Raw genomic sequence first — 22,877 nt, 5'->3', positions numbered from 1 at the left:
AGGATTCTTAAGACCAGAAGCGGGCAAACTACAGTCCACGGGCCACATCCGGCCCGCAGGACCATCCTGCCCAGCCCCTGAGCTCCTGGCCAGGGAGGCTAGCCCCCGGCCCCTCCCCCACTATCCCCCGTCCCCTGCAGCCTCAGCACGACATGACGCCAACGCTCTGGCCCGCCGCTCCTGCTAGGCAGCGTGGTGGCAGCGTGGCTGGCTCTGGCTGGGTAGTGGGGCTTTCCTGCTCTGAGCAGCATGGTAAGGGGCGGGGGTTGGATAAGGGGCAAAGGGTTCCGGGGGGGCAGTCAGGGGACAGAGGGCAGTTTGATGGGGCAGAGGTTCTGGGAGGGGGCAGTCAGGGGACAGGGAACAGGGGGGTTTGGATAGGCATGGAGTCCCGGGGGGGGGCCTGTCTGGGGGGGCAGGTGTGAATAGAGATTGGGGCAGTCAGGGGACAGGGAGCAGGGGGGTTGGATAGGGGGTGGGGTTCCGGGGATGCCTGTCTGGGGGCGGGGGTTTGGATAGGGGTCGGGGCAGCCAGGGTACAGGGAGAAGGGGGGTGGCGGTTGGATAGGGGATGGGGTCCTGGGGGGTGATTAGGGGCCGGGGTCCCGGGAGGGGTTGGTCAGGGGACATGGAGCATTGGATGGTTGCGGTTTCTGAGGAGGGCGGGAAGTGGGAGGGGGCGGATTGGGGGTGACGGCCAGGCTCTTTGGAGAGGCACAGCCTTCCCTACCCAACCCTCCATACAGTTTCACACTCTGATGTAGCCCTCGAGCCAAAAAGTTTGCCCACCCCTGCTTAAGACAGAAGTTCCCAAACTGTGGCCCACGGAGAACTTGCTGGTTGTTTGCAGAGAGCTGACTGATTACATCATACTTCTCATTACCCCAACTGCTACATTGCATTAAAGACCGCCCAGACTGTAAGGTCTCCAGAGTAGCGACTGTCTCCTACTATGTGTCTGCAAGGTGTCTAGGGGCCCTGCTCCTGACTGGAGCCTCTAGCCACCACCATAATATAAATAAATACATGAATCACACATGAAATACTTTCCTAATTTTACTTTTCAGGGTAATTGTTATAGTTACTACATCAATGTTATTGCAATCGTGAATGGGCGGAAGGCAGTTCATCCAATCACAAATGGCAGGGAAAGCAGTTTGTTCAATTATGTCTGCGAGTACGGTGGAGGAAGAGATGCGCATGACTAGACAATCTCTCTCTATTAAGGTGCGGGCCACTCCACAGAAATGTTTGAGAACTCCTGCCTTTAGAAATCAGTTTAAAATCCACAACACCCATTTCCTTTTATTTTATTTTTTAAACAGATTTAGTGCTCTAGAAAAGTTCAAGATTGACCGCCTTGGAAACCAAAGGCCAGAATTTATCCACAGGGCTACTCGCAACCTCAGCACAAGCTTCCTCACACAGTGCTCCTGTTTGGCATATAAGGGGGTGCCTTTACAATTTTCCCCTCTAGATATAGCTTGGAAGATAGGTCGGGGGGGTGGGGTGGGGTGGGGAAGGTAAGCAAAATTTCTCTGGCAATTGGGCAAGTGCTAGTAAGTCTTCTATCAGTGGGGTAATGCAAATGAAACTGATCACATTCTGGTAAATTTCATATTGCTGCCCCCCAGGAAAGTTACATGGGGCAGCAGCAGCGGCAGAATTGTGATATAAGCAGAGAGAGGAAGAGCAAAGGGGGATCAGAGGAACAGAGTGTACAGCTGCCCCACTTCCTCTTCCCTAACCACCAGCAGTAGCCAGGGGTGGAAAATAGCAGAGTACTGATTCTGCATTAGCTGCATTACCTGCGTCAGGTTTACCACAGCTGCTCAAGCAGCTATGGGCAGGATGGTATCAGTGAAACTGTTGAGGGTCTTGTAAAACTCTAGGGTTGAGATGGTGACACTGCCAAGAAGTGGACCTATTTGTGCCAATCATGATCATCATTTTTGTGATGTGTAAACCTAGGCACTAGGGTGCCATACCAAGCTGATGGGTGCCTTCTAAATAGAGTGCTTGACTCTAGTTATTATAATGAGCCTATCAACTCCATTTCCACGGGCCACTGAACAGTCATCAGATGCTAACTGTATTCAGTACCCTCTCACTTGAGACTGTGAATTTCACGTGGGCTCCAGTCTCTGAAAATCTCCAGCATTTTAAAATGTAACCTGAAGACAGGGTAGAAGGCTGACTGCTTGCTGGCATGCATCTTCTAAGGCGTTATTAGAAATCTGCCTACAGACATACCTATTGGCAGGTAGCTTTCTGACTGGTGAGCCTTTAGGGAGAATCTTTTCTCCTGGACGTGATCCAAACTAGCTGGCTGGCTACCACTTTTTTCTTTGTTTCTGAGGGGGAAAAAAGCCAACACAACAATATATCATTAAAGTGCAGTAGGACACTTAACATACAGGACCAACTTTCAGTTGTGCCAGAACTAAGGAGAGTCCTCAGCTTCCCACTTACAGCCACTTAAAGGGGCCTTGGTATGGGTGAAGATCTGGCTCTGAGCATTCAATACTGAGAGTTATTGCTTTGTGCAACATGGCGACAGGTCTGTAATTGTACAACATGGCAGGGCAGAAATTAATGCTTTAAGGTTCTCAACCTTTTGCATGCTGTGACCCCCTCTTACAGCAGAGGAAAGATTTGTGACTCTTTTTCTCTCCTAGCCATACAGGAAGGGAGGAGGAGTGTGTCCCCTGGTTGGAGTGTGTGTCACAACCCTCAGGTTAAGAACCCATTCTCTAACACAGTGATACTCAGACCTCAGAGGTTCAGGAGCCAAACTAACAATCAATATTACCCAAAAGAGCCACAGTAGTTTGAATTCATTGTTTCATTTACTATAGAACTATACATTCAGATTTAAACAATATGACTGGAGAAATATTTAGTTTATTCTCACAGCAAAATGGCTGACCAAGTATTATTATTATTTTATCAACTACAATTGGTTAATAACATAGTAAAAGCATCCTGATTGGTTAATAATTAAATCACACCACTGTTTTAATATCATGTGCTGCAAACAGCTGCAGGAGACACATTAAAGAGCCGCTTGCGGTTCGCGAGCCTCAGTCTGAGTATCACTGAGCTAACAGAAAAGAAAGCTGCCCTTCCATTTCTGCCCTGGTTCAGCCACAGGAGAGTAAATAAGGACATGCTTTGGTTGACATTCCCAGGAAAAGCAGATGCAGAATATTATTTACAGGCTTTGGATGAACGACTGCTCAGCCAACATGCAGTTTTCATAAAAGGCATTAACAATGTCTACCAACTGCATTTCTCAGTTCAAGAGCAGACATCATTAGCGGTCCAGACCCCACTGCTGCACAGGCAACCCCCTGCATCTGTCTGAAGTTCCATGGACTTCACTGCGACTCCTCATGGGCTAGCCCCTCCTCCCCCAGAGTCCCGTTCAAGTCAGGGTTGCTCCATACAGGCATAGGTGTCCAGCTGTGCAGATCAGATTCCAGGATCCGGGCCAGACTCCCAGACAATGATTTGGAATTTTTGTCGTCAAAAAGTTGCTTTAGCAGTTTGGTTCCCTTTTTTGTTGGCATGCTAAGACTTTTTCAATACAACACCTGAACTGAGCAGTAATGAAGAACTATACTCCATCAGCTGTCTCCTTCCAGACAGTCAGCTTTATTAGTGCACTTTATTTTAGTCATCTCACATTATCTCTTTTTAACTATCTTAACCCATTTGTGGCATTTTCTTCACAGCAGCAGAAGAAAGAGGGCTCACCTTGAGAAAAACAACAAACCTTTTACTTTTTTTATCCTTCAATTTATGTTTAGTATTTTTATTATTTCTAAGCTACAGCACAAGCTGCACCATTATTGTACTTGCAGAGCCTGAGTCTGATTTCACTCACTCTGGTTTGACACCATTAACTTCAGTGGAGAGGCTCCTGATTCACACCAGTGTGAGTGAAAGGAGAACCAGCACTGCAGAGACCAAACACCATCTCGCTGAGGAAACAGATCTCACTGCAAAAACCCTGAATCATGTTTTTTTCAAAGATATTTTAGAGCTGATTATTTTCAAAATCTGATTACACCATTCATCTAGTTTGTTAGAATATCTATACTTAAATTAGGCTGCTGCCATAGTCAAATGGCATCAGTAATCTCTGTGTTTTATATTAATATAATTGAAGACAGAGTTACCTTAAAGCTCCTTATTACAGCTGTTAGTCCTCTAGGGCCTGAGCCAAAGCTCACTGGAGTCAGTGAGAGTCTTTTCACTGACTTCACTGGGCTTTGGCTCAGGCCCTTAAAATGAGTTATTAGATGAGACTGTGAGGTCTGATTCTTTCCCCATGAAAGTAGAGGACAAAACTCCCATGACTTCAATGGGAGCAGGATTGGATTCTTGACTCCCCTTTAAGGATGATGGTGGAACAAGAGAAAAGTACCTTAAAAAATTTCCTCTGGTTAAGCTGTGCTCCTCGGACTGCACGCCGCATATACTGAGCCTTATTGCAGTCTCTGTTTTTCCTTCAGTGATATTGCATTCTCTTTGTCGAACTGGAGATACTCCGTACTTTTCCTCTAGACACCTCAGTGGCACGGTCCGGTTGATAGGCTGAAAAATAATTGCTCCACTCTGCTTTGATATTGGCCTGCGATTCCCCACATAACATCTCACTAACCCAGGGATGCTGTCGAAACTTTCAAGTTCGAACTGATACTGAACACGGCAGTAGGCTTCATTGAGTCTGAGGACTGTTCTGTTGATTTTGAAATGTTGAGAGATGTTTTTCCACTGACAGGTAAGAACAAAGTTTCCAGGACTGGAGAGAGAATCCCTAATCAGGAAATCTCCATCTCTCTGAACTAGGCTTTCTGCCACCTTAGAGAGAAAACATACAAAAACAAAAAACCCACATTTAGAATCAGAAGGGGAATACTCAGCCTGGGCTAGTATCACATCAGTAGAGTCTTGTTATTTAATCCTAAATGTCGGGCCCAATTCTGGCGGCGCTGTGAGCACATGTTTAAAACCAGAAAAGACAGGATGGAGGAAAAGCGTGGGGCAGAATGTTGCCCTCTCTAATTCTGGCTCCTTCTAAAATCCACAAGCCATTCCACAGACTTTCTACAACAGGAGTCTGGGAGGACCTTCTAGGACAGGGCCAGAGAACGCAGTTTGTGCGCATATTTCCCCAATTTGTCAAAAGAAACTAATCTGTGATATACCTCAAGAGAGACAAGAGTTATTTTTAAAATGGGTTTCACACCATTCTTCTCTTTGTTTTGCAATATGCACATAAAAGCTGAAAAAAACCATTTCTTTTTGAACCAAGCTGGCCCTTCCCATTGGACAAACATTAATTCATTACTTTTCAAACCACAGAGCTGCCTGCTTCTGGCTGCTCTGCCCAGCGTTCAGCATCTGCTGATGGCAGCAGGAAAGCTCATAACTGTGAGAACAGCATTTGCCAGGTGCATGTTGATGATGAGCCAGCAGGGGGAGCTCATGATGTTTTTCCATTCATAGAATAGACTATCAGGGTTGGAAGGGACCTCAGGAGATCATCCAGTCCAACCCCCTGCTCAAAGCAGGACCAATCCCCAATTTTTACCCCAGATCCCTAAATGACCCCCTCAAGGATTGAACTCACAACCCTTTTTGGTGTAGACAACCAAAATAAAAAGATAGCTACTCCAAATAACTATTAATCATTATTACTACTAGTACGCTGTTTTATCATTTCAAACTAAAGAAAGGGAGAAGATTGGAACATTTTAAAATTCTGGATAATCATATTAATCTAAATTCAGGCCACCAGCTGAACAACAATATTAGAGGACAGAGTGTAGCTTGTCTATAGCACAGAGGAGCATTCTTACCTCTCCTCACTGGATGATTTTTTATTTGTTAAAGTATAAGAAACTGGATTTCTTCCCTCAGTCTCATTTCTCACCAAGGCATATTAAGTAAACTATACCAGACACTGTTTTTTTCTCACACTGGAAGGCATTCCTTTCTATTGAATTGCTGATCTCATGCAGCCTCTGTAACACGCCAGTGTTAACCTGTCTGTATCTGTATATGAAAGCCCACAGCTTTGCCTGTGAAAGGAAGACCCAGGAGGGACGTACCTGCCGAGGAATGCGTCCATGGTACCAAGCATGGCTACGTAAGTCTTCGCTGCTCAACTGCAGCTCTTCCTCTAACTCTTTCTTCAGCTTTTCTGGGGTGTTGTCCATAACCTGCCTCTCTTTAGAAAACTGCAATAAAGATTAAAAGGTTTGACTGTGCCAGGTTTAGTCATTAACATTTTATATCACTCAAAACTTTCATCCCATATGTCACACACTGCAATAGCTACTGGAACATGGGTGCTACGTTTAACAAGCTGACCTGCCTTTGATCTCTAAGCTGCACTTGCAAAAACTAGTGTCAGGTGAGAAGGTGCGTAATGACGACACACTGTACTGAGTGCATAATAAATTGCCCATCTGTGTATCGAGAGATAACATGCACCTACTGAGCCACTTCAGTAACTGCATCTTCCCAGTAAGAATTCCATATAAGATAAGAAGCAGCGATGGGTCAAAAGCTTCTGCCCCCGCCCCAAGACTTTGCAGTTTAATTCAGATCTGAACTTTGCTTTTTTGCCCCATTCTAAGAAAGAATATCCTAAACTATCAGGACAGATACAGAGTGTACAATTCAGTACTTATGCTGCATGTGAAATATCTGCCTTATTAAAGGCAAGTTTCCCTTAAAACACTTACTTCTAAGTAGAAGTACAGACTTACTGAAGCCTGCATCTTCTGGCATTTCTCCGTATTCCTTCCTGAAGAGAGCAAAAATCTTGGTTCCCGTTAGGGCACCTCCCTACAATGTGTAAGGTCTTCTGGGGGATTCCTCTATCTCTATAATATAACAACCATAAGATCTTCTGTGGGATTTCTCCCCCTTTCAACAAGCGCAGGATATTCAGGGGGTTGCCGTGTCCCTCTATTCCCAAATGACGTACCACTTCCATCTTAGTCTTAGTCCTTAGTCTTTCTCTGGAGTGTGACTAGGGTGACTAGATGTCCTGATAAAAATCGGGACTGTCCCGATATTTAACCCTTTGTCCCGCATCCCGATCAATGTACGATTGGGACTGCATTTGTCCCGATATTCAGGAAAGGAGGCGAGCGGGAGGGGTGAGTAGGCGAGCAGCAGGCGGGGGCAGGTGTGAAGAGGTAAGTGGGGGGGGGGTGAAAAGGCGAGCAGCAGGCGGGGAGGGTGAAGAGGTGATCGGTGAGCCAGCGGCAGGCGGGTGGGAGGCGATCAGCGAACCAGCAGCGAGTGGGGGTTCTCGGGGCAGGCATGGGGGTTTCTGGCAGCGGAGTGAGGAGGTGAGTGGTGGGTGGCGTCTGAGGAGGGACGCAGTAAGCCAGCGACAGGCCGGTGGGTGAGGAAGGGCACGGTGGCGGGACGGAGGGGCCGAGCAGGGAGGGGCTGGGACCTGGGGCAGAGTGGGAACGGAGCCTGGGAGAAGCAGGGGTGGACTGTGGGCAGGGTCAATGGCACCCCAATGTGTCCCGATATTTTACTGTTGTGAGCTGGTCACCCTAAGTGTGACTTTGGGGATCCATGAAGGGTGTGGCTCCTTCTCCAGAGAACCACTAAGGACACTGTTGTCCAATTTTCCAGAAATTCTCAAAGGGGAGACGTTCTTTGGACATTCTAACTTCCTCTGCAAGGCCTGTGATTCAAACCCTACATTTAATGTTGCTGAAATGCCTTCAGAAAGCCCCATATGTTCAACTATCAAATATTTTAATGGGATTTGGCTATTTGTGGAAACCGACATGATGCTACATTGATCCTGGAGAGAGACAGATGCTACCTCCAAAAAATAAAATAAACTAGTCAGAGCTAAAGTGACACGGAATGTTGGGCCCCTGATAGGAGGTAGGTTACAATGAAACAATAACCACAGAACATTTTTCCCCCCATGGCCAGACACTTTTTTTTTTTTTTTTAAGTTATTTGGATGGGATCCAAGGCGCCCAGATTCCTTTCACAGGACACTTTGATTGAATGGTACAATTTATGCATTGTTTATAAAAAGACTGGAGAACACTGCTGTTCACCCACTGATCACAGTCTTTCTGTGATCGCTGTGCTCTCTAGAGTTTCCATCATTGCGTCCTTTCAGCATATAACAGAGAGCGGATGCTGTGTGTTTTGCGCTCCCATCAACAAGCCTCGGTGCAGCCTGGAATAGACCAAGTTACAACTGTTTGTTAGAGAGCATATTCTTGATGGAAAAATTTCAGGAGAGGTGGGCGTTCTGCTGCCCACATCATTTAAACAGATTCATTCTAAGATGAATTTTCTTCCTATCTCTTCCAAGGAAAAACTATGTGCCTTTTTAGACAATAAATAGTTGAAGGTTTAGTTTATACAGTTGAGGTCAATGAAGCACTATAGTAGCACTTTAAACCCCCCTGCAATTTTGTTTGTCAGCCATGTTACCATGCTGTTTACACAGGTGAACATGGTTAACAGGGATACTCATGTTGTGCACCAAGGGACAAGTCCCACTCCTTCTCCTGCAGCCAGAATGCCTCTCTGCTTCAGGGATCGGGCAGGATTTGGGGGTTGGGTGTATATCCTATACATGGAGCTCCCTGCACAGCAGCATGCAGTGATGGGAGGGCACAGAAGGCCACAGCTTGGGTGCAGAAAGAATCATGCAAGGGGCTGCGGCAAGGACTCCGGCCATTGATGTAGAGGAGTCTTGACAAATCAGCTCCCTGGTTGCGTTGCAGCCTGTAGAGGAGAGGATTTGTAGTCTCCCCATCCCTCACAATACCTGTGTTTGGTGCCTGGCTCAGCTAGTTGGGCCAAGCACTCAGTGTAAGATTCCTCCCACATGCACTGCATAATTTAGAAAAACGGGGGCATAGATATAAACAATAGGCCAAGTCATCCCTCCCTGCAGTAAAGCAAAGTAAATGAGCATTGCACAGGGGACCTTCAGAGGGGTGGGGTGGACAGAGCCATCCTTCCTGCAGCTGTGGCCTGTGGAGCACTAATGAGTCACTTTTGCAGCTGCTACTTCAGCTCTCCACAGCTGTTTCACTCTCCCCTGTGGTGCATGTGAGTGTCTGTGCATGAATGAGTATCCAGTAGATCAGCAAATTGGCAGATCCACTGAACACAGCTCCAGCATCGTCATCACTTAGCTGCCCAGCGCAAGATTGCACCAGTGATCTTTAAATACAAGGAAAGGTGTGAAAGATTAAAAATATTATCCTACATTAAATGGGTTAAAGCTAAATGAGATACAATTATAGCATCTGTATGGACTAAAGAGGCATACTGTTGCATCTGCATGACAACATCACGCCAACTATATATTTGCAGTTACTTAGGGAAGTTAGTGTCAGGGCGGGCTCCAGGCACCAGCTTTCCAAGCGGGTGCTCGGGGCGGCATTTAGAATGGGGCGGCAGCCCGTGTCCCACGGCGGCAATTCCGCAGCAGCTCCGCCGCTCTTCCTGCCTCAGCGGCAATTCGGCGGCGACTGCTTGGGGCTGCAAAATTGGTAGAGCCGCCCCTGGTTAGTGTACAAATCTAGGATGGGATTTTCAAAAGTAATTAAGGGAGTTAGCTGCCCAATTCCCATTTTAAGTGGCTAGACGTTGGGCACTTAAATTGCCATAGGGAGTTTTAAAAATACTAGCCCAAATCAAAATAACTTGGTGCACAAATGTAATTCTAAATATCTTGTATATACATCTACTGTATTAGATGGAACACATTTATCAGACAGTATTTCTGTAGTGTAGTTGTTCATGGATTGTAGCTCCTAAATAAAGAGTTTTGATGTAATCTATTGCTTACTGCAAATTTTCTGGATATAAAAAAAGCAGTATTTATATCATTAATCAAGGGTCGCTCTAGAAATGAGACCATTTCAGTGGTGGGTGACACTATTACTGTATAATGGAATATGACTTTGTGACATGCTACAGGACCAATCAGGATGAAAGATGCTACAGGTCTATAAAATATAATCATGCCAGACCTTCAGCTCAAGAGTGAATTTCAGTCATAGTGAACAATGCTGACAACTAACTTTTATCTTACAAATGGAGGCTGGGTTATCTATCACAGCTGTTCTCATCAGGATACAGGAACATATTTAATATAATACAGGAAATAAATCATGGGTAACTGGATTATTCACTAGCTTTAAAATGAAAGTAATGAAACAGTGTGCTCATCATAAGAAAAACATTTTTAAGGAATCCAACTTAGCCAAATAGTTAACATTCATGATCAGCCTTTTAAACTCACAACAGACTGGAACCTAGAATAAAAATGGTTAGATTTTAAACTCTTCAGGGGATGGACTGAGTCTTCCTATGCATCTGTGCAGCACCTTCCACAACAGGGGCATCCTACAGACAGTACTACCACTAGCCCAAATCTATTTATAAAACGGTGGTGTTTGTACTTAGAGAGCAACAGCAAATAAATCATAGATTAGATTCATTTGTCTTGACTTTTTTTTTTTTTAAATTGAGCAGCATTTGTCTTAATTTTGTGTCTTGGACAGAGACAAATGCTTTGTCAGCAGTTATCTAATAATAATAAACAATAAAGAGGTTTGAATGGAGCGTTGCTTCTACCATGCATTTGCAGAGAGACGGTGGAGTGGGTGATAAAAGTCTTTTCAACCTCTAAATATGATCCTATTATTCCAATCCGTGTTGTGACATAACTCACTCGGACAGAGAAACAAGGAAGCATGCAGCTCAGATTCCTCAGGATCTCCAACCGGTAATAACAACTCCTTCATATGCAGCCCTGATACTGCAAGGAGAACCACGTAGGCAAATCCCTGTGCCTGCACAGAGCCACTTTGACTTCATTAATCCACAAGGGCCTGCCCAAGGGATTCCCTCAGTGTTGAATTCTGCTAAGAATCCCAGTGGGAACACATGGTCCCAAGCTTTTAATTTTCAGCAAAACGTTTAAAATGACCACTGCAATTATTTTACCATTCTTCCAATTAAACTTGCGGCGTTTATCACATTGTACGAAGGATTTCCCCTCAAGTCTCATTAAATCTAGGATCACAACCTGTCATTAATTCCATAGGCTTGTTTTGATACTATATGTGATTTTGCATTTCAAAGGCAAATATAAGCTGTTAGGTGCAATGAAGATTGGAAAATACCAGTGAAGTTCAAGAAAATCAAATTCTAAAAGATTCACTCAATTTTGCCTGTTTAGGATAAACGATCAAAAGTGACTTGGATTATCATCATATATTATATGTATGAAATTTGACAAACCTATTGTTCTGGGAAGACCCTATTAAAATATACTATTCTCACATCCAAATGAAAATGATTATTTTTATTTGTGCAGATGGGATTCTTCCAAAGAGACCTCTCTACTACAGCAGGCCCTAGTTCTTAATCCTCCATTCAGAACGAATCGCATTAGGATAATTTTGAACGGTGCCCATTGCTCTGTCGCAACTTTGGGCAGGTCTACACTACAGCCTAAAATCAATATAATTTACGTCACACAGGGGTGTGAAAAAGCCTTCCCTCCCACCCCAAGCGAGGCAAGTTTTGATCTGTTCCACTGACACAGCTTCCACTTCTCACTGAGGTGGAATAATTATGCCGATGGGAGAGCACTCTCCCTCGGCATAGCGCGTCTTCACCAGATGCGCTGCAGCTGCGCCGATATAGTGCTGTAATGTAGACTCGCCCTTTGTCTGCAAGCTAAACTCATAATTGTTGTTTATCCTGTAGACTAACGGGGCAGATTCCACTCTCCCCTACACCAGTGTAAATCTGGAGTAACTCCATTAAAGTCAATGGAGACACATCAGTTTAATACGAGAATAAGGAGGAAGAGAGTCAGGCCCACTGTTTTACATACATCCCCAAAGCTTATGTTGCTTCTGCTTTGGAGGCTTATCTCAATTCTAATGGGAAGCAATAAACCAAATCTGGTTTCTATCTGAGTTTGAGAGTCAGGTATTATATAGTCAGAGGATGGGTAGAACAAATTAAATAATCTTAATTTACACTAAAAATGGATAGGAAGCAACGATAATAATAATAAAACCTAACCTAATCCAAATTGGCTGGAATTGTGAAGACACAAATGGTTTTCTTTATAAAATATATGTTGGAAACTGTTCAAGATGTTTACTGCACAAAATCTCCAGATGCATTTTTGGTTACCCAGGGGATTCACTGTCATATCTCTGTGTAGCCTAAGGACTGTTACAGTTGTTTCTGTAGGTCTCAACTTTCCTGATAAAAGGTAACCCGAAACCCTGATGAGGTTTTCATCAGACCATTCGCTAGCGTCTTCTGCTCATGCAGCTTCCCTTATGTCCTTCATCCTCATGATAGTATTTCAATTATTTCCTGCTGCTATGGGCACAGTTTAGCTAGCAGACATTTAAATTAGCCCCAAGAGGCAGCCTTGTTATTTTCTGATTCTTCTTGCTTTGAAAGGAAAAGCTCAACTTTTGAGAAGGCTTCAAAGCAGAGAGCAGTATTATGATTAGAGATCAATGAATCAATTAGGAAAAAAAAGGGGGCATCACCTGAACCAGGTATTGAACCAACCCTACACCTTGCCCAAGGTTCTAATAAATTCAGCTACATATCCCACAAACCCATCTTTTCCGCAACCCCCCACAGGCCTCCTGCTCTTGGTTAAGTCCATCCTGAAGTCTTTGCTAGCCTAGTTGCAATCTTCAGATCTCACAAGTTCTGGCACTTTCTTAGAATAGATGAGGGGAGGAGGGAGATATGCCCTGGCTGCAGATACGGGGAAAACCCCAGAATTCACATGATTTGAACAGAGCAGCTGTCCAGAGTGCTAGACTGAAAACTCCCAAAGGAATAGAAGCACAGGTGAAAGGGATGTTGGGGATTTGGGAGGTGAGGGAGAGCAAGACAGGAGAGGATAGGAGATGAAACAGAGGAAAAGTATTGAGGAAAAGAAAGGGAAAACTCACAAGGTCTGGAAAAGCTTCCAAACTGTAGGGAGTGAGTGGGGCTCATCTGAGTCCAACACCAGTTTTCTCAGGTTGCTCCTCTCTCATAATAATAAGAGAAGATTTGGCCTAGATAAGGTAAGAGAAACTCAATATTTACTGTAAAACTCGTGGCTTCCGTTTAAAATGTACACTTACTGCAGTAAGTTTAACCTTGCCTTCTTTTGACAGTTGCTGTAAGTACCTGGCACTGCATGTATAAAGATATTTAAAGGTATTGGATCCCACAAAACATCCTTTACAATTCCCTAGCCCCTAAACTACTAAACAAGACAGACTTGCATCAAGTATTTCACATGTATAGGTGTAATCACCTGCAAAAAAATCCCTAATGGGATGCTATTTGAACTTTACTATTTGAAAGCATTCTGTTTGGTCCTTATTCTCTCCTGCCTGGTGGTTTTATTGCACTTAGCCTGTAAAACTGCAAGCATGCAAAACCCAGACTAATTTCACACACTGCTTTGGGGAAAGTGGAGGGATGGAAGACTCTCTTGCTAAATGGTACATCTTGAACCACAGCCCTGACTTCTCTGCTTAGATTTCCCTTAATTTCTCACAAAAAATGGAAAATGTTTGTGGAACTAAAATGGTGTGTGACAGATATCGCAACCACATGCAACATCTTTGGGGATCATAGTACATTAAGTGTGTGAATGGTTTATGTATCACTATGGGCCAGGAATTGTATGTAACTCCAGGAAGAGGGATGCCACAACTCCTCCATGAAATAAGAACTGTGGGGGGTGATTAAGGTAAATCACTCCAGGACAGGTGTAAACACCTCTAGAGAGGTACCAACCCCTGGGGAGGCTTGCATATGCTAGTTCAAACTGGATTTTCCAGAGACCAACAGATAAAGAAAGAACTTTTGGCATAAAAAGGCTGTATTTAAACAGACCCAATGCCTTCTTTCTGATCCAGCAAATGAATAGGACTTTCTGTGCAAGCGCCCCCACCCTTGCAGAAGGATTTGGCCTAGTAGAGCCTCATATATTGATGCATGCAGCTTCTTTTATTGTTTTTAATGTTTTCCCTGTAACGCTTTTACCTGAGGAATAAATGTGCTTGTTTAGAAGAAGCTGTGTGTTAACTGGTAACTATTGTTCAGAGCCCCTGAAGGGAAAGCAAAGCACAGGTGCTGGCCTTTAGCTAGACTGGCTTGCTGAGGATATTGCAGTGTAGGGCAGGGAGCTGTGCAGCCTTAAAATCCCCAGTCAGAAGGGACTGGGACAAGGGTCCTCAGCTAGAGATAAGTGATGGCCGGACACGTGAGAGCTGACTGGGCATTCCTGGACAATGTGAAACTTTAAGTAGATTAATACAATGGCAGCAGCTACAAGAGGGGCACATCTTGACTATAGCACACAGCCCATATTTTTAGGTCAGGTACTGGGAAAATCCAGAGGAGGAAAGAAGTTTTCCCCAAGGTAGCGTTCCATGGCTGATACTGCAGATTCAGGGCTTCAACACACCCTGCAGCTGCTGCCCTCCCCAGTCATGGAGGAGAATGGCAGGTGGCTACCCATTTCCACACTTCACAGAAGGTGTGGACCCCTGCATAATCTCCCTGAAACCCATGCCCCAGCACAGTGGAATCACACCAGTTCGAATGAGGTCAGAGCCTTCTACATGTAGGGGTGCATGAGACAGAATTTGGCCAAAAAGAGGGAGACATAAAACTGATCTAAACTGAATGATATAACAAGGCAAGGTCAGGCTTGTTCAGGAGAAAGTTTTGAAGTTCAGACTGATTTAACTCTCCCTTTGAGATGTCTCTATCTGATTCACTCTACATTTGAGATGGCCAATATATAGATCTTAAACTGAGCCAAGGGAACCCTAGAATTAACCAGAGACCTGAACTAAGTCAGACAGAGTGGAATGACATTTTATGGAAAACCCAAATGGGCACTGGCTGAAGAATCGTGAGTCTCTAGTGTCAGCTGGGAACTTTTGGAGGAACAACTGGTGAAAAGTATCAGTAACAGGCAAACTTCAATCATCATCTCACTGACTTTCTTGAAATTCAAGTCAGTCACACAAGCTGAGTGTCCTTTGCCCACCACAAGGCAAGGCGCATGGGGCCCTTCTGACATGTATGGAGATGTTCCTGAATGGAAGAGCCACATGGACATTGATCTGGTTTATGCCCAACAGGCATTCAATACAATATCACAGGGTTCAGTCAAGTGTTCACTGAAACCAACAGAAAGAATCTCATTGGCTCCAGTGGGCTTTGGGTCAGGCCTATGTTGTAAAATCCTTCACTCCAGTAAGAAAATAATACCCTCCCCACAACCCAACTGTAAATATAACTCAATCCTTAACTGCTGAAACGACAGCATTCACAGACTAGGGAATATGGTTCACCTTTAGCTAATGGAGCCTAAAGCTTTGAATTCTTATGTGTCACAATCCTAAAGTTCCTATTCAACTGTTGAATGGTACTTGCTCAGGAAAAATTCCCCTTAATTGCAATGGGGATTTTTGCCTGAGTAAATCTTAAGGACTGCAAGATTTGGCCCCATGTGCTTATGCAAATGTATTTGAGAAATGCTTATGTCCAATCTATTACTAAGAAGCCAAATGCTGATGTATGTACTCACGTAAAGCTCCCACTTCAGCAAATGGGAATAGGCTGAAGCAAGTACAGAGTAAAAAGTAAGCATGGAGTTTAGAAGTTGGAACAAAGAAGGAAAATTGTGGTAACAAAGGCACAAAGTAGGCTTGGGTAGTTCTCAAACATAAAGACAATTCTTTATCTCTTTTAGCAACACATTCCGTGCACCATCTTCACTACACCCACTATAGTCATGCTCAGAAAAAGAACTGGGGTAGCACAGATATCAGTTACGTGTGTGTTAGAGGGCATGTGGGAGTGGAAACCTTATGAATTATGTAAAAGTAGCATGAGAACTCAGAGAGAGGAGCTTTCCCCTTGGAAGATCTTAGGACATACAGACAGGTCAAGAAGGAAAGAAGATCTTTTCAAACCTGATTTTTTTTTAAAAAATCAGCCTTGCTACCAAACCTCATTGCAGATCCTGAAGTCAATGGGGAGCCAAGGTTCAGAGAGTTATGTGAAATTTCACAGTATCTTGGTAAGTTATTCCTTCCCAGCCCAGACTCTCCAACAACAACAAATTTTATGCCAAAAACAAAGATCCAAAAGCTGGGCTGTGGTGACTTGCTAGCTCATGGTATCAGACTGAATATCCTTCATGTGAATGCTGAAACTGGATATGTAAAGCCCAAAGATACCAGTGAATCAGATTTAGATTGTCACGTAGTGAAGAAATATTAGTTAAAAATCACCATCTATAAAAAGCCATTGCAAAGGCCATCTTTCTCTTGGATGAACTTGCAAGGGTGGCCTCTTATAAAAGGCTGCCTGCCTGGGTTACATTCATAACATTAGGACATTACTGGGTGATGTGGTAGCTCTACATACTGGAAGTTTCAAAACCTGGCAGCAATGAGAACTTGAATGGCTTTCCCCTTTTGAACAGCTTCAGATGAGGGTGAATCATCAGCTGTATAATTAGGCTGTTACGAACAAATATAGTATTTGAACAGGTTCTCCCCTTCCAATCGTAAAGAACATATTAACTGAATAGAAGTTGCAACACGTTCAGGGCTAAGATGGCTGTTTACCACTTTTACCATGGTTGCATCTGAATTTCCAGATTCTGAATCCCAAAAAGGACAGATAGAACTTTTAAAAGGAACCATTTTCAGTGGCTTGAAGCTCACATAATAAATGAGCACAGTTTAGGGGAAGTAGAAGTGCCTCTGCCCATTTCTACAGACAGCTGCCAATCACACTGCAGTTTTCTGTAAATTGCAGTAAACATCTGAACTAGGTGTTGATCCTCATTCTTACTTACTGTTAGTAATTGAACAGGGGTGCACTTACTAAAACACATACACACGCACCCCATTATCATGATATAGCGTTATTAGGCTATAGAGTTTCTGAACTAACCATTATGTTGGACTTTACACTCCAGTAACTAAAATACCACTTTAGCTGCTGTATTTCTGATTTTCAAGAGTCACAAAGGTATGTATAATGCATTATCAGTGCTCAGACCCCGTACATGTCACTACAGTGCATGGTGGGACATATATCAGTGTCCATGTGCTAGGCCAGATTCTGCTCTCAGTTACAACTCAAGTCAGTGCAGTTACTGTGGATTTACCTCAGTGTAACAGAACAGAATTTGGTCCTGTGTCTCAAATGCATCCCTGGTATAATTCTACTGATGTCAGAGGATTTATTCAGAATGAACTTGTCCTCGGTAACTGCACAAAGCTGATCCCTAACAAAGTTAAGGATAAATCTCATCTAAATATAATTTTTTTCCATTGAAGTCAATAGGTTTACAGTGGTGTGAGAGAACAACTAGCCCTGAGTTCTTTATCAATGCTGGCACCGAAGTGCATTGGCGTGCTAGAGAAAGGAGGCATTCAGCTCCCTCTCTTGGATCTCATGTTCTCTTGCCCCCTACCCATTTCCATGTCTGACTGTTTCCCCCTCAGCAAGGGTGACCCATTTCCAAAATGTAGGCATGTCTAAAAATAGCAGTTCATTGGATTTAATTAAAGATAAGTCAGCAGTGCCTTCTGGAACACATGTATTGAAATCTATTTTAAATGCTGGAAATCTCTTTAAATAGAACCTTATTTTTGAAAGAGACCAGCTGTAATTTGTTTCTTCATAAAAGGCTTTATTGTTTTCCCATACAGCAAACACTATTAATGTTTCGGTTTCTCCAGAGACTATATGGATTAGACCAAATGGAAAATTACCATGACAACACCAGTGTTATTTTAGATATTAGAAATACATGCCAAGTTAAACAAAGGGCATGGACAAGAATGATCGTTTTAATTCAGTTCTGATAGCAAACAATAAACCCCAACTTCATTTTGAAAGTTGTAGAGCAACAGAACTACAGTGAGAACCTTTAAAATCCCAATTAAAATGAAAAGCAATAAAGTTAACAGAACAGACTCTCCTTTCTTTGATATTGGTGACTACTTCAATGTGGTTGCATCAGTGAAAAGGAGAAGAGAATCTACAGTAGGGTCAAATTTTCAAAAGTGCCAAAGTGATTCAGGAGCCCAAATCCCACTGACTGTCAGGGAGACTGTCTTTAGGCCCTTACGAGCATAAATCTCACTGAAAGTCACTTTTGAAAATAGGACAAGGCTCCTTAATCACTTTGGCACTTCTGAAAATGAGACCCCTAATATTTTGAAAATGAAGATTAAATATTTCAGGAGGGTACATACATAGTGAATGGAAGGTGAAGAAAAACTTAATTACCAGCGCACAAAACACGCCTGCACTCTACTGAATGCAGTTAGCTTGGGCTGGTGGGGCACTGTGCACATTCCACTCGCTCGCACTGTCAGCAGCATTAACAGGCTTGGGAGAGACACACAGCCTGCCTTCCTCAGCAAGGTAGCTGTTTGATGCAATCATGTTTGATGCAATCATGCAGCTACATACCCGGCTTGTGTAACAATCTGTAGCATGCGTTTTTGTTTTCAAACATAAATCAGGGATCAAGTCTGGGTTCTAGGATGCATTTCAACACAAGCTAGTCTGTAATAATTACAGGAAGCCAGTCTTTAAAATAATATTAATGTTTGCATTAATTAAACTGTACAGTGGCTGCATTGTGTCTAGGTAGTGAAGGCATCTCCATCAGTGAGGACGCTGTCCAATTCTAATCACAATGACAATACCGTTTAATGCTGACAGATGCTCATCTCTGAAAGCCTCAGTGCATCTTCTTCACACAAACAAGCTGCCATGTGGGCTCACATATCTACAAACTGAACCCATGAGAGCAGCTCAAATGGAGAACCTGTTTATATGGTTTGGCTATTGTGGTTTTTATTAGGGATGGGGCTGAACTGTAAAACTGATCCAAAGCTCTTTGGAGAGACTTCGATCACAATTGATTGTGGCTCATATGGAATGCGTCCCACTCAATGTCTGTAAAGCGCTTAGCGTATTTAGGATATTACATAATCTCACATTTTAAATCTACAATAAAATCGGAATTGCCTGTAGGGTTTTAAAATAATACTATAATAAAAGAAAAACTAATGACCTTGACCCAATACAAGTGTATGAGATGCTGTCACTGAAAAGTCCCTCCTATTCTTTATAGCATTTTGGCTCCTTTGGATCAATACCAAGGCTTAACTTCTGAACACTATTACCTGAATAGAAAGCAAACACTGAACACAGTGGCCTAAATTTTCAAATTTAGGTGCTTACATTTAGGCACCTAAATCTATATTTTGGCATCTAAATCAAAGCAGCCTGATTTACAAGGTACTGAGAACTTGAAGCCATAGGTGCTTGAACTAGGGGTGCGGCCGCAACCCCTGGCTTGAAGTGGTTTCCATCATATACAGGGTTTACAGTTTGGTTCAATGGCTCTCAGCATCCCGCACTATACAAATTGTTCCAGCACCCCTACTTGAAGTTACTATTTAATTCCATGGGATCTGCTGCGGCTCAGTATCTCAAACTCAGGGCACTTTGATTTAGGTGCCTAAATATGGATTTGTGCATTCAACTTCAGGCAAGTAAGTTTGAACATTTTTAAGCCTCTCCTTCAGCCGACAGTACACTATCAAAAGGTACTTCCATTATATGACCATCAGACACTGTATCTAAATGTCATTTTAAAACAAGCACTGTTGAATATCAACTACTATGCAGTATAGTTACTGTTATTGCAGAAGGGCACCTACCTTAACTCCAATAATGGATTTACGGTGATAAAAACAGCAAAGAGCTGTTATGAGAGTTTGAAAAACATTACAATCCTTAGGCATTTTCAAATCCTCTGTTCTGTGGACCGTTTGGATTAAAAGCAAATGGTTATCACCGGCAACTTTCAGGAGTTACTTGTGAGCTCTTTTGCATTGCCCTCAGCCTGCCAGGGCTCATACACTCCCCCTTACTCACACATCAATCTGGGACTATTTCCTCAGCTAGTGCAGATACTATCAGTTCAGTGGCTTCAGGCATGCTAGCTTCCAGCCTGCCATGTAGAGAGTGCCAGAATCCTCATGTGATCTATCACACTAACCAATGAAATTCTAACCCTCTGAGAAAGTGCCTCTATTTGGGTATCCCCTTGGATCAGAGTTGCAGTGTACAAATTTTTGAGCCACAGGCTCATGGCAGACTTCTTCTTCTCAACAATGTACAACACCTGAGTCACTCACTGCACTCCTAAAGGTTTGATTGCTCACTCCTGCTGTCTCTGTTCAGTCACAAAGTATCTACATGTTACATAAATAATTCTGTTCAGCACACAAGTGATAAGGAGAGAGACGGAGAGTGGTTGCCTAGGGCTTGCATGACTCTGTTACTCTTCATAATCAAACAAGATGGTATATACTTAGAGTGTAGATAACCAAGGAAAATGTCAAATCTGTTTATTTTTAATTAGGAAGCTTCTGGCAGCCAGTCACAGGAAAAAAATTGGGAGAAGGCAATTACATCAGCACAGTCATTATTAGCGACATAGCTAATACAACCTTTTGGAGTTTAATTAAGACCATCAACAAACAGCCAGAGCCTGCTGCAGGTCCCACGTAATTGGGCATGCTGTTAGAAAGGAGAACATACTGTGTAAGTTTGAAAACTTCAACGTGGATATAAAGTTAAACCTTATCCTCACAGAAGAGGAAGCAGTCATATTTATATATATATGCTGCTCTTCTCTTAGAGAGCACAGTTCCATCCGGAGACCTCTGCAAGGCTGTGGCTGTTAAAGTATTCCCTTTCATCTGTTTCTTTTAATCTCTTCTTGTATTGTGGAAAAAAGTAAATAAAGCATTGCTGATTGGCTCTCTCAACACGGTCATATTTCCTCTTCTCCTAGTCTTTTCCTTTCCAGTGCATTAGTTCTTGATTATGCTCATAATAAAGAAAAAAAGCAGCACTTAAAATTTTCCTCAAGAAGATACGGTCACAAATGGATTAGTCACTGCCCTCTACTGGATGGAAGCAAAACTGGTCAACAATATATCTTAGTCCCTGTGTAACTAGGAACTAACAGAGAGTCTTCTCTAACTCAAGTGTTAGGGACCTGTGCTTTTGGAGGAAAGACTGGATTTTTATACAACTTCATTACTGTGACAGAGTGTCATGCATGACAGAGTGGCTATGACATGCAGCACAGCAATAGCTGTGAGATTCCTACATGACAATGGAATAGTTACAATATTTTACGAAGTTAAAATCTATAGTACCAGTGGAGAGGAAAATATTAGGAAATGAAGGATGAACAAAGGTAATGGCTGTAGGCAAAAAGCTGGATTTAATTTAAAAAATAATTAACGTCCACAACATAAATAGCTTCTGGAACTCACTACCACAGGATACTAGGGAGGCAAATAGTTTAGCAAGATTCAAAACAGGATCGGACATTTTTATTTATGATAACATCTGCAGATGTTTAATTTTAGTCATTTAATTTTAGACGGATTTTTTTTCCAGCCAGAAGTATTTGCTGAAACAGATCCACTGATGCTTGTTCCAGAAGCAGTTCAGTAGGAGCTGGTTTTCATGCAAAGCTCCTTTCCACACCATTTGCCTGCTAAGATCCTACAAACACACATACTAAAAAAAAAGAAAAAGCCCTGTTGCCCAGTGGGTGCCCGCCTGCTCCTGACCAGGGTGTGAGCAAGAGAGCTCTGAGGCTCATGTGCAGAAACACTGGCTACTGGCCCATAAACTCACAAATTGTTAAAAAAAAGCCCTGGTACCAAAATGTGGCCACTTCTTATGGATACAGAGCACAGCAAGGTTCACTTCTCTTAGTATTTTAAATGGAAATGAATTATACGACATTGCAATTTATAGGCCTGATCCTGAAACCCGTACTTATGTGAGTATCTCCATGGGAATCAATAGGCTAAATTCTGATTCTGTCTCACCTGAGTTTTTCCAGATTTACACAACTGCAACAGAGAAAAATTGTCCCAAGGTATGTGCATGTACATGGATCAATCATAGAAGACCAAAGTTTACTTGTGCAACAGGGGCTTGATCCACTGCCCACTGAAGTCAATGGAAAGAACCCCAAAGTCTTCAGTGGGTGTTGGATCAGGTCACCGCTCTCCAAGAAGTCCCTCACTTCAGAGCTCTACGAGCTGTCAAAGTTTTCAGTTATTACTCTCTTAGTGAATGGAAACCTGCTGCCCCCACAACAGTACATCCGTTCCAAACATCTGTGCAATGTTGGAAGTAGCCGACCATGGAGATAGATAAAGTTTGAGGGCCTGATCCTTTACTTGAGGTGCGTGTGTGGTGTGTATGTGTGTCTCCAATGAACTTAAAGGTGCTCATCTGCATGTCTCAGTGTGGGACTGGGCCCTAAAGCTGCAATTACCCATCTAGGGAATTCAGAGTCTGCGATTTCAAACCATCTAGTTCTTTGACGACTAGCACTCTCTGTTCCAGTATTTATTTTAACGTGCAATGATTTAACTCTAGAAACCACAAATTTGAAATGCAGGCAAATAAACCTGTACATTATACTGACTGGGTCTCCTTGGGGCTGGTGTGCATGCTGCAGTTCTTCACTGGGGAATAAACAGAGAAAGTCAAGTCAGTATTGACTCTCTCAGCTTTGCTTTCACCATCCTCTTCCTCCCTTTAGTAAAAACATGGTTTCCACCACCTGGTTTCAGTCTGGTAGGGAACGAGGGTACTATCGCTACAGAAGAACTGTCCAGATAACTTCCATTTTAACCATGGAC

The 22,877-nt window shown here is 43.2% G+C and overlaps 1 protein-coding gene across 3 annotated transcripts in view; it reads right to left on the bottom strand.

Moving 5' to 3' along the window:
- BCAR3 (BCAR3 adaptor protein, NSP family member) overlaps window positions 1–22,877 on the bottom strand; it is a 96,340-nt gene that overhangs the window by 15,822 nt on the left and 57,641 nt on the right. For 2 of the 3 annotated variants that reach the window (XM_037907682.2, XM_043521495.1), the window contains exons 4-6: window positions 6,123–6,251; window positions 4,433–4,869; window positions 2,254–2,354 (exon numbers count right to left, since the gene is read on the bottom strand). In XM_037907682.2, coding sequence (XP_037763610.1) covers window positions 2,254–2,354; window positions 4,433–4,869; window positions 6,123–6,251 — 667 coding nt within the window. Of the gene's footprint in view, window positions 1–2,253; window positions 2,355–4,432; window positions 4,870–6,122; window positions 6,252–19,853; window positions 20,123–22,877 lie in introns of those variants that run through there. The other variant, XM_037907684.2, reaches the window with a different exon arrangement.

The sequence above is a fragment of the Chelonia mydas genome, chromosome 8 (genome assembly GCF_015237465.2).
Source record: "Chelonia mydas isolate rCheMyd1 chromosome 8, rCheMyd1.pri.v2, whole genome shotgun sequence".
Taxonomy (NCBI): domain Eukaryota; kingdom Metazoa; phylum Chordata; order Testudines; family Cheloniidae; genus Chelonia; species Chelonia mydas.
This window is presented reverse-complemented; position numbering and strand designations above follow the sequence as displayed.